The sequence below is a fragment of the Benincasa hispida genome, chromosome 10 (genome assembly GCF_009727055.1).
Source record: "Benincasa hispida cultivar B227 chromosome 10, ASM972705v1, whole genome shotgun sequence".
Lineage (NCBI taxonomy): Eukaryota > Viridiplantae > Streptophyta > Magnoliopsida > Cucurbitales > Cucurbitaceae > Benincasa > Benincasa hispida.
In genome coordinates, this window is record NC_052358.1 from 33,144,800 (window position 1) to 33,163,011 (window position 18,212).

The 18,212-nt window shown below is 35.3% G+C and overlaps 1 protein-coding gene across 1 annotated transcript; it reads left to right on the forward strand.

Moving 5' to 3' along the window:
* Positions 1-5,821: 5,821 nt before the first annotated feature.
* LOC120088686 (uncharacterized membrane protein YuiD) lies at positions 5,822-17,393 on the forward strand. The gene is made up of 5 exons (XM_039046106.1): positions 5,822-6,134; positions 6,263-6,419; positions 15,024-15,074; positions 15,240-15,332; positions 17,039-17,393. Exons 1-5 carry the CDS (start codon positions 6,004-6,006, stop codon positions 17,096-17,098), a joined length of 492 nt encoding a protein of 163 aa, XP_038902034.1. The 5' UTR covers positions 5,822-6,003; the 3' UTR covers positions 17,099-17,393.
* Positions 17,394-18,212: the final 819 nt, after the last annotated feature.

Here is an 18,212-nt window from a genome sequence, read left to right on the forward strand (position 1 = left end):
TCCACCTACCATAGTTGGTCACCCATGGCGATCACCAGCGATCAATTTTTTCTTTCCTCCTTTGTCCCTCTTTCTTGTTCAATTTCTTGTTCCCTTCTCCTTAAGTTTGCATTCTTCTTCATTTTTTTCCTAACAAATGGATAGTATACTATGAAATACAAAGCTCAAAGGTAAAATTCATTTCATGATTACAAGAAAAGAGATAATTTAGAAATTTAAAGCAAAACTAACATGTTATGTGTCAATATATCAAATTTCAAACTTTATTACTTTGTTATTAAAAGATAAATTTGTTATTTAAAAAAGGATTAATTAGAAACTTAAATCCAAATTAAATTTGTTATGAATATGTTATAAAACTTAATTTCAAAACTTGGTTACTTTGTTACCAAAACTATTTTTTTAATAAAAATAACTAAATCGTTGTTATTTATACATTATTGTTATGGAAAAATTAATAGGCCAAATGAACAAATTTAGGAGTACAAAAGAAAACTTTAATATAAATTTCATTTTAAAATCAATAGATTAAATTCCATTTGATTATAAAAATTGATTCATGATACATTAGAGGTTTGCTCGCATCCCAAACACAAACATTTGTGATTCTCGAGTTTTAGAACCTCTCAAATAAGTCCCAAATATTTTATTATTAGATTTTTTATTCCAAACTTGCACCCCTAAAGGTTGTTATTTGAATTCTCCATAATCCACATGTAATTTAATATTCAAAAGAAACTTTAAAATTTTTATTCTCTCTTGATTTCAACATCACATGATTTGGGAAGATTCAAACTATCTATTTTTTATTGTAAATTTGTGATATATAAATTCAAGGAGAAATATCAATTTATACCCCTAAATTTTATGATTATATAAATTTAAACTCTAAACAAATAATTTTATCAATTTAAACTTTAAAACTTTAGAGGTTATATCAATTTAAACCTCAAACTAATAACTACATCAATTTAAACCATGAACTTTTTGTATGTGTATCAATTTAAATCTTGAACTTTTACAATTGTATCAATTTAAACAAAAACTAATAATTATTTTATTTCAATACACTTGTGAAAGTCCAAGATTTAAATTAATATAATCATAAAAGTCTATAGTTTAAATTGATATAGTTATTAGTTTGAGATTAAATTGATACAACTCATAAACTTAGGATTTAAATTGACACCACGATTCAATAATATAAATTGATATTTATCCTAAATTCAGTTAATTGATTAAGAAAAAAAAACTCATAAGCTTTCTAAACATTTTTTTTTTGGAAAATTAAAAGGATATTGTACTTTTAGAAACTATTTAGGAAAATATTGTTGTTTTCAAACTATTTGTAAAAATATTGTTGTTTTAAATAAGTCGAGGGTTCAAAATTCAACCTAAGCTTTCTAACTAGGTTGAATTTTGAACCCTCGACCTTCTTTTTTTTTTATAGAAAAATATTGTTTGGTTTTCAAACGGATTCTGTCATCTCAGCAAGTTTGACTAAATAACGAGCTAATGAATCTCCTTCTTTTTGCCACTGAACTTCCCAATCAAATTCGAGAGCGAGATTATGAGAGACAGCGAGAGTTGAGAGAGCGAGATTTTAAGCGAGAGCGAGAGCGTGAGCGTGAGCGAGAGCGAGAGCAAAGATCGAGATTTTGATAGAGAGCGAGAATACCGTACAAATTTTCCTTTTTTTCCTTTTTTTTCCTTTTTAATTATTACACATTCCACCTCTTTCTTTCTAATCCTTTCCTTTTTTAAAAAAATTTTCCATTTTATAAAAAAAATCATAAAAATATTTATTATTTTATTATTATTTTATTTAAACTCTAAAAAGAATAAATTAAAAAAAAAAAATAACTCATAAAAATAAAAAAAATGTAAATTAAATATCTCATTTATATAAAAATAATTATAAAATCAATGTGTCCCACAAGGCGAACGTCGTCGATTTCGAGCTGGTTGTCATCGTCGACTTCAAACTTGAGGTTGCTCGTGTTCTTCTTGATGCTGCTCTGGTACCTCTGCAGCGCCTTCATAATATAAATATTCATTATGCTCTCCACGACTCCGACCATGTCCATGCACGTATGAAGACGAAGGACCAGCCTCTGAGTCATAATATCCTGAACCAAATGCTGACATCATCATCATCGAACTAACATAATCAGTTTGACTTTGCGTCTACGTCATAGGGAGCAACTCTTCCACATTATGTGTAACCTCATCAAACTCATCCTCTTCCCGAACAGGTCCTCTACGTCTAGGAGCTGGTGGAGGAACAATAGATATATCGTACATATAATGAATTTCTTCCATATAGCTTTGGTTGTCACTACATATAACAAGAACTTAGTTCGGATCATTCGCAACCTCACGGAGTCTACTGTTGTTCGATCTCTGTGAATTATAAAACTATTAGACAATATTTAAAATAAATTTAAATTAAAAAAAATTAGATAATATCATTCATTTACCAGATGACCCATAGCTGCTCCCGGACGAGTGATGTAGCGCCTTATAATATAATTATACCAATGAATATATTCTAGAGTGACATCTGTGTCAAACTGTTCAAGAGAAATCCCCACTGCAATAAACCTTGCACGATAGTGCCATCGCACTACCAAATGTGCAACTTTTTCAGACCAATCTTCAGTCCTTAGGTCAATATCATGCAGTACGGGTTCAGTATTACAAGGCGATGGATATCCTGCTGAAAACCGAATTATCTCATCACCCTGTCAGGAAGATGCCACTCACCAATGTGAAAACACATGAGAGGACTCATCGTCCGCCATATGTTTTGACCATTCATACAAAAATTAGGCAAAGTATGCACAATAATTTTGTACGGCTCCCAAATAACTTGAAACACAAAATATTATATTAGAGAATATTAAAGACAAATACAATAAAACTGTGAATTAAATAATCAATTAGGTTTAGTGTAATATACCTGTTCAGGTGAAGCAGATCAAACATGTATCTATACTGGTTGACTACATGTATGGCTGTTCGAGTCACACAAATTTTGTCTCTCCACGTAAATTTTTAAATTGATAATTTAGAATTTAAATTAATTAAATCAGTGATATAAAAATTAAATTGAATTAAAACAACATACCGAGAACCGTAGGCTCGTCCAACTAACTAAGCGTCATTAACATGATGTAGTTGTGGAGTCATTGTTGGAAATCGCTCCTAAGCCCATAGTTGCAAAAGTATGAGAGGTTCAGTTATCTCTTGAACCTCAGGTCTTATTGCTTTGCATAGTTGTCTATACAACCATGCCAAGCATGCTCCACCCCACGAATACCGCCCCGCATCATGGAGGTTAGCTAACAGTGGCAGGAACATCAAGTGAACAAAATGACTTGATTTATCTGAAAACACGAGCTTCCACTCATCATTTGTAGTATATATGCTCGCGCATATCTTATGACGGTTTCCTCGTCTCATCATCTGTGAGCTCACGAAATTGTGTTCCTAACCATATTAAACTTAACCTCGATTCTTTAAATCTTGTCGGCATGTGGGTCGCACCGAGGTACAGTTGACAAACTTCTAACTAGTTATCGTACATCACTCTGTGACCGGCTCATGGTCAACAGGTAACCCCACAAACACTTCTATGTCTTGTAGAGTAATAGTGTACTCTCCAACATACATATGGAATATATGCGTCTCAGGCCTCCATCTCTCGACCAAGCTGTGATCAGGTCCCAGTCAAACTGAATAAATCCTGCCTCTCGACGTCTGTAAGATATTTCTCCAGTAGTACGATCGCCATACAACATATGATCGATGAATGGACTGGTCGTACAAAACATCGGGATCAATAGGTCATGGGTTTATCTTGACGCTCCAATGCATCCCTTATTTCTGCTCTTCTTTTCTCGAAATAGTTCACGCATTTGTTATTAATATGAGCAAGAGTATTTATAGGCAACATTTGAGCTCCTATGAGGACTCCATTTACCACTCTGATAGATTTGTCGTCATCCACCCATATCTGAATCTCCATCATGTACAAGTCCATTGCTTAAACTAATGTTGTCAAAAAAACTTAGACAGCTCCGATTTATTCCTTTGATATCTTCAATTGTTTTGTTGAACTTTGAATTTGAAACTGACACCCGACACGATAAACATAAACTGACACCCGAAAAGTTTACGTTATCAACAACGAGATGGATTGGACAGACTAGCTACTCGACAACGATGTGGATTTTGTATCCAGTTAGGACATAATCGAAGGAAGTGTCCTTCGTTACTAAGACGGGCTCCAAATAGTTAAGGATTTAATAATAAATAATTTTTTTTATTATATATTCATTTTATTGTATATTCAATTTTTTTATTATAATTTATTGTATATTCAATTTTTTTTTATAATAATCTACTGATATATTCAATTTTTTTTGTAATCAATAAAGTATTTACATTTATAATAATTTAATATATTCAATTTATGTATACATAATTTAATATTATTTTCAATTTATTGTCTATGATTATCAATTATAGATATAATCATAAATATATATATTTTTGTTGTCTAATGATTATTCAATTATATATAATAATCTAATATATTCAATTGTTGTTCTAATGAATTTTTTCACAATTATAGTATAATAATCTAATATATTCAATTTATTGTCTAATGATTATTCAATTATAGTATAATACTCTAATATATTCAATAATAGTCTAATGATTATTCAATTATAGTATGATTATTAGCTCTTTTTTTCTCTTTTTTTTTTTAAATATATATTTCTATGGAAAGTTCAAATAAAGTGAAGACTCCCGCTCTCTCCTAAGATCTTGCTATCTCACTCTCGTTCTCTCCTAAGATCTCGCTCTCTCCTAAGATCTTGCTCTCTCGCTCTCGCTCTCGCTCTTTCCTAAGATCTCGCTCTCTCATTTTTACTCTCTCTCGATATCTCGCTCTCTTCTGTTATTGTTGTTATTTTTCCATTAATGATTATTAGCTTTCATTTCTTCTGGAACAATCACAAACACTTTTTGATTATGGATCTACTTGTTTGTTCGTAGACAAAGCTAATTCAGAATTGTCTTTTATTCCAAGGCATAACTTGTATCCATGCGCTTCATATTCGCCTGGAGTTCGCTCCTAGAAATATAGCCATCCCCACCCCCTCACGTCAATCCCACAAGCCTCCGTCTAATTCGAAATGATAACAAAATGCATAGGTTGTTAGAAGCAGCTCGAGTACACAGATACACATAGTATATCATCTCATTACTTTATTTCCTCTATGAGGGAAAAAAAAAGTAATAAACCTGCAATCTCGAGAGTGGATGTGTGTCGAAACTTCAACCTTCGACAACCTAAGCGAGATTCGCGAGATTTTCCTTGTCGAGGGTTGAAGTTTCGGCTTATGTATTGTTTCCAAGTTTTTCTTTGTTTGTCGAGTTTTCAACGTTCGACCTCCACATTAGTCGAGTTCTCAACGTTCGATCTCTAGCCTCAAATTCCCAAAACAACAATATTTCTCTAATAAGTTTTGAAAACAACAATATTAATATTAAAGTTTTTTTTTTTTTTTTTCATGTGTGACATAATAATTTTTAGAAGGAAAGGACAAAAATTTTATAGTTATGTCAGACGCGGAAGAATCCAGTCATCTAGAGTAGCAGCCCATGAATCAATCTATTTATGAAAATGAAAAAACTAAAATTTATCGCATGCTAATATATATTTTTTTAATTAAATTTGATTTAACGGAAGAAAAAGAGGTCTGGAAATAAAAGAAATAGGTGCAGCCACACCTAACCATTCCTTTTATTTTATTTATACAAATTGCTCCAATATCCGAATAAAATAATATTAACGAAAGCAACTCTGACAACCAATCTCCGTATTCAATCTCCTTGCCCAATCGGAATCAGATCCTCACTCCGTCGTTGAACTTTCCGGCGAGCAACCAGAGAAGTACAGTTTTGTGCTTTGTGTTAACGGACGAGGTGATGACGGTTGGGGATGCAGCCTCATCTTCCGTTAAAACGACGCCGGCTCCTTTGCTCGCTTCCAATCTCCCCCTCCTCTCCGCCTTCCTTGCTGGCGCCATCGCCCAGTTTCTCAAGCTCTTTACCACCTGGTACTCTTTCTCTGCTCTCATCATCTTTCCGATTGCCACTTTTTTGTACATTTCTCCATGATCTAAGGGATCCAGAGCTTTTTATTTATTTATTTATTTTTGTTGTGTTTTGGTTTTTTGACTCTTAGGTATAAGGAAAGAAAATGGGAATCTAAAAGGATGCTTGATTCTGGCGGGATGCCTTCATCTCACTCTGCAACTGTGACTGCTTTGGCCGTTGCTATTGCCATACAGGATGGATCCGGAGGACCTGCTTTTGCCATCGCCCTGGTGTTTGCATGTATTGTATGTGCTTCATTCTTTCTTTCCTTCTTGTTTAAATGCTTGTTTTTTTCCGTCTACTTTCTTCTTCTGATGCCTTCATTACCGAAAGAATCAAGGCACCGAAAGAATCAAGGCATCAGCTGTACATCCTTTCAAAGTAGTTCAATGCTTGTTTGGGATTTTGATTTACTATTTAGGTTAAATTATAAGTTGTAAGTACAGTTCTTCGGTAGCTTAAAAAGTTCTTAATATATTCTGGTGATATCTATTTAGTTCCTCTACTTCATAAAATTTTTAATTTTGTATCTAATTTGTTTACTTAGTTAAAACATTTGCCAAGCATAAGTATGGTATATATAAGGATCACGATTTACGCCCAAAATCAACTTTTCGTGTAATTTTTAAATTACGCATGGTTAATTGGCTATGTAAATGCCAAATGAAATTCAAGTAAGATATTAGATACAAAATTGAACAAGTGTAAGATGGGAAATGAAATGTGTATCTTATTCATTTCCATAATGAAATTATTTATTCATAAAGAATGGTTGAAACCACTCAACAGAATAATAAGTGTACAAATAGCAACGAAACAGCTTTACTAAACTACCTTAATACTTCCCTTCAAGATGGAGTGAAAATATTCAACAAACCCATCTTGGATAAAAGAGGAAACAAAACATTAGAAGCAAGACGCTTTATAAACATGTTTGCAAGCTGGAGATGAGTACGAATGGGAAGCAGCTTAAAAAACCAGCAAAAAGCTTATCCCGAACAAAATGACAATCCAACTCTACGTGCTTCATTCTTTCATGAAAAGTGGGATTCGATGCATTGTGAACTGCCACCTGATTATCACAAAACAATAGTGTAGGCAAAGAAGAAGTAATCTGTAAATCAGATAACAGAGAGGACATCCAAACAATTTCACATGCAGTCAAAGCCAAAGCCCGATACTCTGCTTCAGTTGAAGTACGGGAAGCAATGGTCTGTTTCTTATACTTCCATGACACCAAAAAGTCACCTAGAAAAACACAGAATCCAGTTGTTGAACACCGCGTGTCTTGGCAAGATGCCCAATCAAAATTGGCAAAAGCAGGAAGTTGAAAATTGGTGATTGGCTGAAGTAAATTACCTTGTCCAGTTACTGTTATCAAGTATTTCAGCAAGTGATGTGCAACCACTAAATGAAATTTTCATGGTTTAGAAACAAGCTGACTTAGTGATGCACTCAAGTAAAGTAATACTCTGAAATTTTGTTAAAATCTGTCTACAAATATACAAAGGGAGCCTCTATTTATAAGAGAAGCTGGACACTAAACCTCAAGGAGATGGGCAACCGGAGGAAGAGGTACTTTGGTTAAAAGGCTTAATAATGGGCTGGGTAAAATAAGTATTAGAGCTGGTTATAAAGGATGAATAACCGGTTGGTTAAACAAGAAATACAAGATTAATGAGGGTTTATCTACTCACTAAAGAAACACAAGATTGATGGGTAAAAAACAAGATCTTTTAAAGAACTAACAAAAGATCCTAAAAAGATTACAAAGATTGGTCAAGATTTACAAGAATCTTGCAAGATTTGCTGCATCACTTATTTTGTTGGAAATTGCCAGATACTACAATCTACTAATCAACTAACAATTCACCACCAACTTGCCCTAGCTTGAGATGAGGATCTATAGGCACCGCCTCAGGTTCATAACCAAGAAGACCAATGTCTTCAAAGAGTTGCAGAGTATAATGTCACTCTAGTTTGTGACAAATATATTCTTGTGGAAGAATGAGCCAGCTCAAGTCCAAGAAGTTATTTTAGATCCCCCAAGTCTTTAAGCTTAAATTTCTTATTGAGAAGAACTTTCCGTTGATCAATGGCAGAAGGGTTGGCTCTAATGATAATCATGTTGTTTACATACACTAAGAGGGCCGAAAAAGGTCCGAACAAGAACCCCTCACAAAAAATTGGATTTTGATTGTTAAAAACAAGACACTGCCCCTTGTTAGAGACATGATCCACATAGACTTCTCAAATAATTCACCATGTAGAAAAGTGTTGTTGAAGTCCAATTGTACAATTGACCAATTAAAGGAAACAACCACAGTGAGATGTATATCGGGAATAGAGGAAAGATAAGATTAGGTCCGCGTTTGCTTACGGGGATTTCGTAGACTGAACACTTTCTAATACCAATAGAGATGAATAAAGAAAAGTATGTTTCTCCATCAGTTGAAAGCTCTCCCTTAGCTTACCAAGGCTTACGGCCACTTCAAACAACAATTCTTTTTTTTTTTTTACCGAATCACCTCCTTTCATTTGGTTTTTGATTTCTTGATTTGGTCAGGGAGCTATGTGTCTTTTTCTTTTGGTTTCTGTCATCCCTTGACCGATAGGGATACGTTGGAGGTAACCCCTTTTCTGTGCGTGCTTGATGCTTTCAATTTTAGGTTTGGGTGAAGGAATGTTTGTGCTTGGAATCCTAATATTCTTGAGGGGTTCTCCTCTAAGTTCTTTTGTTTGTTGTTGGACCTCTCTCTCGTTAGCGAGTCAGTTGTTGATGTGTTATGGAGGATTAAGATTCAAAAGAAAGTGAAGTTCTTTACCCGACAAGTTATATTGGGTCATTTGAACACTTTTGATAGGCTTTTGAGAAGGATGCCCCTGTTAATGGGTCAGTTTTGTTGCATTCTTTGTTTAGTTGTTGGAAGGTGGAGTAAGACTTGGATGACATTCTTTGGAGCCATCAGTTTGCGAAGTTTGTTTGGGATTGCTTCTTGGATGCATATGATATTGTTAGATCATTAGAGGGATGTCTGTGCAACGATCGAGGAGTTTCTCCTCCATCTTGCCTTTCAGAGAGAGGTCGTTTTTTGTGGGTTGCTAGAGTGTATGTAAGATCTTGGAGAGGAAGGGGGGTTGAGTGTGGCCCTAGTGAGGTTTGGTCCTTGGTGAGATTTCATGTTTCTTTTTGTGCTTCGATTTCAAAGACTTTTGTAATTACTCTTTAAGGAACATTATTCTTAATTGGACCCCCGTCCTCTAGTGGGGTTTTTGTGGGGCTTATTTTTTGTATGTCCTTATATTCTTTAATTTTTTTCTCAATGAAAGCAGTTGTTTCTATTCAAAAAAGGGAAAAAGAAAATGTCCTCGTGGAATATTACATCGTGGGAGATAAAAAAAAATTATGATTTTTAATATCAAACCCCATAAGTATGTGTTAACGATCAATAGGTCTATGTTAGGACTCCTATACCTGTAACCAAAGCCTAACATGTTCGAAGAATAGAGCAATGCTCTGGGCAATTTTATTTATAAATTTCAAGGGAAATTACAATCTAGAAAAGAAAGATTCAACAAGAAACCAATAAAACCCACTAAGTCCTAACACATTCAAGTGGCTGGAATTCTTCTCCTATAAGCCAAATTTATCCAATTCTTCCCACACAAGATATCCCTTCAGCCCTCTACGTAAACCCCTATTTAGGCTCATCATTTCTCTTTCTCCCACAACCGAATGGTCCCCACTCTTAACAACCAGCAAATTCTTCACCCTTTGATCCCCCCCTTCCCCTTCTCCTTGTGCTTTCTTATCCGTACGTTTATAAGCTTTCTTACCCCTACATTTATAAGTATTTATGATTAGGGGCCTCACAATACCCCCTAGTTTTTCAAGCACCTTGTGCTTAATGTGAAATTTTGGGTATTATTCCTTCATTCCAGCAACTCCTTCCCATGTAGCTTCACTTTCAGGATAGTGTCTCCATTTAACCAGCCATTCTTCCCGAAGTAGTGTAGTGTTGCAACAAACTCCCAGGATAGCTTCCGGTGTCATCTGTAGTTCAAAATTATCCGACAGATCTGAAGGTTGGTTCTGTATCTGGGCCGCCTTGCCCAAAAATTTCTTAAGTTGAGAAAAGTGAAAGACATCATGTATCCTTGCATTGTTGGGTAGTTCTAAATTATATGCCACTGATCCTACTCTGTCTGTGATTTTATAAGACCCATAAAATCAGGGAGCTATCTTTTCACACCTCCTTTGGGCTAACATGTGTTGTCTATACGGCCGTAGTTTCAGGAAAACAAGATCCCCAACTTCAAATTGAACTTCCCTCCGATGTTTGTCTACGTAGTGTTTCATTCTCTCTTGAGCCAAGGCCAAATGCTCCTTGAGGGCTACCAACGCCCTATCCCATTCTAGCAGTCGTTGTTCTAGTGTGTCATTTGTCGTCTTCCTGTTTCTATAGGATATCAAGGGAGGAATAGGTCTTCCAAAGACCACCGTGTAAGGAGTGGTATTGATAGAGGCGTGAAAGGTCGTGTTGTACCAATACTCGGCCCAAGGAACAGAGTTAAACCACCATTTTGGCTGTTCATTTCAAAAGCACCTGAGATATGTTTCTACACAACGATTGACCCTCTCTGTTTGGCCATCCGTTTGGGGATGAAAGGCCGTACTTTGTTTAAGCGCCACTACATGGGCTGTACATAACTCCATCTAGAAACTGCTTACAAATATTTTGTCCCGATCTAACACTATAGAACGAGGGAACCCATGATGGCGTACCACTTCCCAGATAAATACTTCAGCTACCTTCTTAGCTGTGAATGGATGGCTCAATGGAAGAAGTGAGCGTATTTGCTTAATTGGTCCACGACCACCATCAGGGAATCCTTCCCATGGGATTTGGGTAATCCTTCTATGAAATCCATTGATATATCCTCCCATACACGATCTAGAATTGGTAGAGGTTGTAGCAATCCTACTAGAGCCACTGATTCATGTTTGTTTCTTTGACAAATTAGGCACTCGGGCACGTGCTTCTTGACATCGTTTTTCATACCCTGCTAGTACAGTTCTCCGGCCATTCTTTTGTATGTGTGCAAATACCCCGCGTGGCCCCCCAAAATAGAATCGTGGAAGGTTGACAGTAGGGTGGTGTTGTATCGGGAATTTTGTGATATCACCAGCCTTCCTTTGTATAACAACACTCCTTGTTTATGGGAATACTTAGCAACACTCGTCGGGTCCTTCTCAAGCCTCTTAATGATTCGTTGTAATTCCTCATCCGCCTCCACCTTTTGTCTTATTATTTTGACATCAATCAGTGTGGGGGCTACTAATGTCATTAGTTGATTCGTTGTAATTCCTCATCCGCCTCTACCTTTTGTCTTATTATTTCGACATCAATCAGTGTGGGGGCTACTAATGTCATTAGTTCTACTTCTTGAGGCCTTTGGGACAGAGCATCAGCTGCCTTACTGTTGAGCCTTCGTTGGTAAAGAATCTCGAAAGCATATCCAAGCAGCTTGATCAACCACCTTTGATATTGAGGTTGGATCTCTTTTTGCTCTAACAGAAACTTGAGGGCTTTTTGGTCGGAAATAACTGTGAATTTGTGCCCTAGGAAGTATGGTCTCCATTTTTGTACAGATAGAACCGCTGCCATTAGCTCTCTTTCGTTTATCGATTTCCCTTGTGCTCTTGTCGACAATGCTTGGCTAAAGTATGCAATTGGCCTGTGTTCCTGAACCGGATGCATCGGTTTCTATCACAAATGGTAGTTCAAAATTGGGGAAAGCGAGGATCGGAAGAGTAGTCATGGCTTGCTTAAGTGAGTTAAATGCCATTGTAGCATCCTCAGTCCACCTGAAAGCATCCTTTTGTAACAGTTGGGTTAACGATTTCGCCAAACTCCCATATTCCTTGACAAACCTTTTGTAGTAGCTCGTGAGTTCTAAGAATCTCCTCAGTTCTGTAATGTTTTTAGGAATAGGCCACTGCATCATTGCCCGAACCTTCTCTTAGTCTGCTTCAACTCCTTTTGCCGACACCCAATGTTCTAAATATTAGATCCTCTGTTGGTCGAACGTGCATTTTTTATTGGCATAGAGTTTGTAATCTCGCAAGACATTTAAAACCATGCCAAGGTGTTTAATATGAGTGTCTTCATTTCAAGACTATAAACTAGGATATCATCAAAGAAAACCAATACGCACCTTCTCAAGAATGGCCTAAAAATCTGGTTCAACGATTGACAAGTGGCCGGAGTGTTCATTATCCCAAAGGGCGTTACCAAGAACTCATAGTGGCTTTCATGGGTCCTGAAGGCTGTCTTCTCTATGTCTGCCTCGTGCATTCGTATCTGGTGGTAGCTAGGCTTGAGATCCAATTTTGAGAAGATCATCGATCCGTGTAGTTCATTGATCAATTCCTTTATTACGGGAATGGGAAATTTGTTTGCCACGGTGGACCAATTCAGCCTCCTGTAATCTACACAAAATCACCATCCTCTATTCTTTTTTTAAAACTAACAGAACCAGGCTGGAGTAAGGACTGTGGCTGAGTCTGATGATTTCGGCCGTTAACATTTCTTTGACTAATTTTTCTATCTCATCCTTTTGAGTATGACTATACTTGTAGGGCCTGACGTTCACAGGTGGTTCCCCTTCCTTTGTTAGAATTCTGTGGTCTACTGCCCTTTTATGGGGGAGGGTAGTAGGAGTATCGAATATCTCTTTGAAATTCTTTTAGCACAGGTTGAATGCACAAGGGAGTTTCCTCCTCTTCCTTTTCGGTTCTCTCCTTAAGCTGTCTCTCATTTGTCTCTGGTTCAAGGTGTTGGAATTTGATCAAAAACCCCACAACATCTTCTTCCCGTTTGTGTGTGATTACCTTGAGTGACACTTCTGAAGTAGTGAGGGTGGGGTCTCCCTTCAATACCACCTTCTGTTGCCCAGAAGTAAAAGTCATTGTTAGACTAGGCCAGTGTACTTCCATATAGCCCATGTTACATAGCCAGGTCATGCCCGGAAGTAAAAGGAATCGACGTCGCATAGGTCTCGAATTTCTTCCAGTAGTCTTCAAAGGATCCCTCCTGTTTAATTCAAAGCAAACGAGAGAGAAGGGTACCTTCTTGTGTAGGACTAAAACGGTCGAACTTCCTTTGTTTCAAAGTCTTCCCATATTCGAATCAGTCGTCGATTGTGAGCCCAACGAAACCAGTCCACTGCATCTGGTGAGAATGCAATCACAGACACCTTGATTTTCTCTTAATCCGTTAGTTCGTGGATCTCAAAAAAATGCTCCGCGCGATAAACCCAGGAATCGGGGTGGTCTCCATTGAATGTTGGCATCTCTGGTTTCTTGTATTTGCTTCGGTCGATTGCCCCCTCATGCGCTTTGGTACATGAACTCTCTCCTTCCTCTCCCTTACAATTTTTGGACTTCTGAGATCCTACCGTCACCTCCGAGGTCTCTTTCTCACGTACTTCTACTAGGTATTGCATCGTAGTTGTGAGTCGTTCTATGTTTTTCTTCAACTCGTTCATTCCCTCCCCTAGCTCAACGATTCCCTCGGTGTTGCTGTCAATCTTCTCCTCCATCTTTTGCCTCTTCTCTACCCTTGTTTTTCCTAGGTTGGATGTTGCCGGGCTCTGATACTAATTTGTTAGGACTCTTGTACCTGCAACCAAAGCCTAACAAGTTCCCAATAACAGAGCAATGCTCTGGGCGATTTTATTTATAAACTTCAAGGGAAATTACAATCTGGAAAAGAAAGATTCAACAAGAAACCAATAAAACCCACTAAGTCCCAGCACCTTCAAGAGCGCTGAAATTCCTCTCCTACAAGCCAAGCTTGTCCAATTCTTCCCACACAAGATATCCCCTCAGCCCTCTACGTAAACCCCTATTTAAGCTCATCATTTCTCTCTCTCTCCCATAACCGAATGGTCCCCACTCCTAACAACCAGCAGTTTCTTCACCCCTTTGATCCCCTCTTCTCTCTTCTCCTTGTGCTTTCTTACCCCTACGTTTATAAGTACTTATGATTGGGGCCCCACAGTCTATCGTTCAAATTTCCAACTCCCATTGTACTAAAAAATAGTTCTAGAAAAAGTATCACTATGAAACAGTTTGTATGCTTCCATACCAGGGGCATATCCTACAAAAACAGTAGGAATAACTCGGGCAAACTTTTGTCAATTTGATGGTAGAGTAGATGCAAAACAGAGACAACCAAACACTCTTAACCCATTAAGCAAATCAAAAGAAGTTTTCCGTCTAAAACATGTGAAGAGTTCTGCTTATCAAATGCACAGCAGTCAATACACACTCACTCTAAAAGGAAAGAGGTAAAAAGGCCAAAAATACAAGGCTTGTGCAACATTTAAAATGTGTCGGTGTTTTCTTTCTGCACATCATTTTACTCAGGTCTAGTAGCACACAAAAACTGATATACAATTCCCTTTTCTTTAAAAAATTGTTCAAAAGTTAACTCAGGCACATTGTCAGATCTAAAAGTCTTGATACTTTTTTCCATACTGAGTTTGAATCAACTGAAAGAACAGGAACTATTGTGAACACATCAGATTTTCTTTTTAACATGTGAAGCCAAGTGTAGAGTGTACAATCATCCACCATGGTAAGAAGTAACGGACTTTGTATCCCTTGTTATTTCCCATTGCATAGTGCCTGACAAGTTGGTTTAAACTGCTTTTTGAATGTTTATGTTTCTAATCAAATATTCTTGTTTCATTATTTGTCTAAATGTGATCGCACTTAAACTTCGGGTTTTTGAAATCTTCTTAATGTTTTAAGGTCTTCATACATTTTCAATTTGTTGAAGGTAATGTATGATGCTGCTGGTGTCAGACTTCATGCTGGTCGTCAAGCCGAGGTAAGTTCTTTCGAAAGCACATATAGATTCCACGTTTTATCTTTCATTTATTATTTCCACTTCCATCTGGATCTCCTTGAGTCTGATTATTATGTCCATTTTACAAACGAAATTCCCATGTTCATCTTTTCTTGTTCAAGTCTTATCAATTGATGATCATTGCAGTTGCTGAATCAAATAGTTTGCGAGTTTCCTCCTGAACATCCTTTGTCCAGTATTAGACCATTGCGAGATTCACTTGGCCACACTCCACTTCAGGTCAGTGCCTTTGCGGATCTCTGGCTTCATTTGTAATTTCTTTGCATTAGTCTCATATTTATGTGTGGATATGGAGATATGATATTAAGTGCTTAGCCTTGCAAATTGGTATTCTGTGAATTGTCAATATTCTGGAGAAAAAAACTCGAATCTTTTGAGATGTAAGACGATACTAATTCAACAATTCCGTAGCTACAAAATACCAATGTGATTTAACTAGTAAGGAACTTTGAATATACAAATGGCACTTTTGTTATGGCTTATATACTAATTATTTGAATATTATCATCTACAATGATCATTTGCATTCTATTTTTCCAATCTATGTATTGTAATCCTGCTATGGCTGACTGTTAATTAACTTAATATCCTCCATCTGGACTATGATGGGACTTGATCAATATCTCTATTTAGCTTTTTTCTTATTATCCAAGATCCAGTTGATAACTACTTTATTTTGGCTGTTTTCAAATAAAGAAAAATGAACTAATTTATTTACAAATATAGCAAAATATCACTATCTATCAATGGTAGACGTAGACCATGATAGACCGCAATAGACATTTATTAGTATCTAATGGATGTTTATTGCAGTTTATCATCTACTGATAGATGTCTATTGTAGTCTATTACGGTTTATCACTAATAAATAGTGACATCTTGATATTCTCAATAGTTTTACCAGTTAAAACAATTACCTTTTTTGATTTTCTATTTTTGAAAACTATGCTTATTTCAACACAATTGTTTTTAGTAAGTTTTCCACGTTCCTAAAAAAACACATTTAAATTCCACACAAGCAAAATCAAGTTTTAAAAATTGTTTTTTTTAGGCCCCGATCGATGATTATTTGGTTTTTAAAAATTAAACACTACTTCCACCCATAAATTTCTTTGTTTGGTTGTGTATTTTATACCGATGTTTACAAAAATCAAGCCTAAATTCCAACTAAAAAATGTAGGCTTTATTTGGTTACCATTTGATTTTTAAAAATTAAGACTATAAACACCTATACCACCCTTAAATTCCTTGTGTCATATACTTTTTATTACTGTTTTTAAAAACTAAGCCAAAGTTTGAAAACTAAAAAAGTAGTTTTCAAAAGGTAGTTTTTGTTCTTAGAATTTAGCTGAACATTCATCTATTGGACTTAAGATATGCAAACAATTATAAGAAATTGAAATGAAATAGGCTTAATTTTCAAAAACTAAAAATTAACAACGAAATGGTTACCAAGGGCCTGAGTGTTTTGTTATTAGAATTTAACTAAGAAATTAAATCTTTCCATGATAAAGGTGAAAACATAGTTAGGAGATTAGAGAAGAAAACAAACCAAAATTTCAAAAACAGGAAAAAAAAAAAAAAAAGGAAAGAAATATTTATCACTTATCCAACTTGGCCTTGGTTTTAAAATTTTAACTTGGTTTTTGAAAACATGTTTCTGAAATCAAGTTTTTGAAAAGTAGGTAATAAAGCAAGAAAACTGTAGGTAAATTTAATTTTCAAAGATAGAAAACCAAAAACAAAATGGTTATCAACGAGGTCTAAAATATCTTATTTTGAAGTTGTAATAGTGTGCATTATCCTCGTACGCTTGCCTGAACACCAAGTCTTAATTGACACCGTAATGCATTGTTCCTTCATTAAAAGTACAAGTAGTCTACTTCTGTTTGTAACTTCATCTTGACTTTGTGGTACTGAAACAGGTTGTTGCAGGTGCTGTGTTGGGATGTGTAGTGGCTTATTTGATAAGAAATCAAAATTAAAGCACGGAATTTGTACATCAGGATCGATTGAATACGACATGTCGTTCATTGAAAGCACTCGAACCTTAAAAATTGTAAAGAAAAAAATGGGTGCTGCTGCTATAAGGTAATGGACTGGGTGATTGTTCTTCCATCATAATCGACACTCAGATGAATGCAGAAATGAATATATTTTTTGGTTTTAGATCTCCCTATTGCCAGTGTCCCCCTCATCCCATCCACATTGAATTTCTTGTTTGGCCTTGTCATATATATTATATATAATATATACACACTAGTATTAATTTAAGTTAAATATTGTTTAAGATAGGGTAATTGTTTTAAAGGGTAAAACTGTTGAAAATATTTTCAAGTATAGCAAATTGTCACTATCTATTAGTAATAGATCGCGATAGAATTCTATCATTGAGTGATAGATTGTGATAGGTTGACTTCTAAAAGTCTATCGTGGTCTATCATTGATAGACAGTTCTACTTCTAGTACATAAAGTAAATTTTCTTGTGCGATCACCGATAAATAGTGACATTTTGCTATATTTATAAATAAGTTGGCTCTTTTTCCTTTATTTGAAAATGGTCTTAATAGGGTCTTATTTTGCTCCTCTTTTTTTTTTTTTTTTTTTTTTTTTTTTTTTTTTTATATTCTTATGATTTTATTATGGAAAATGTCTATAATGTTTGTGTTTTTATTTTCAATTTAATCTCTATTTTTTTTTATATATAAAAAAAGTTTCAATTTAGTTATTTAGGTTTTGTTTCATTTTGTTTTTTTGTTTTTGTTTTTGATGATTAAGCCTATAGACATTACTTAATTTCTTCATTTATTATCTACTTTTTATCAATGATTTACAAAATAAGCCAAATTTTGAGAAATAAAAAAATTGTTTTTGTTTTTGAAATTTAGTTAAAAATTCAACCATTGTACTTAAGAAAAATGCAAATCATGGTAAGAAATTTAGATGATATAGACTTAATTTTCAAAAACAAAAACAAAAAATAAAATAGTTACCAATGGGGCCTTATATTTTAATATGTAGATGACATTACAATTTTTATTTGAATAATGAATAACTAATACTTGAACGGATTAAATTTACTATTGAAATGAGGTAAT

Bases quoted from the DNA above. Each gene is read 5' to 3' on its own strand.
- LOC120088686 (XM_039046106.1), top strand. From the start codon at position 6,004: ATGACGGTTGGGGATGCAGCCTCATCTTCCGTTAAAACGACGCCGGCT. The intron at 6,420-15,023 runs GTATGTGCTTCA...AATTTGTTGAAG, and splicing joins CCCTGGTGTTTGCATGTATT to GTAATGTATGATGCTGCTGG. The intron at 15,333-17,038 runs GTCAGTGCCTTT...GTACTGAAACAG, and splicing joins TTGGCCACACTCCACTTCAG to GTTGTTGCAGGTGCTGTGTT.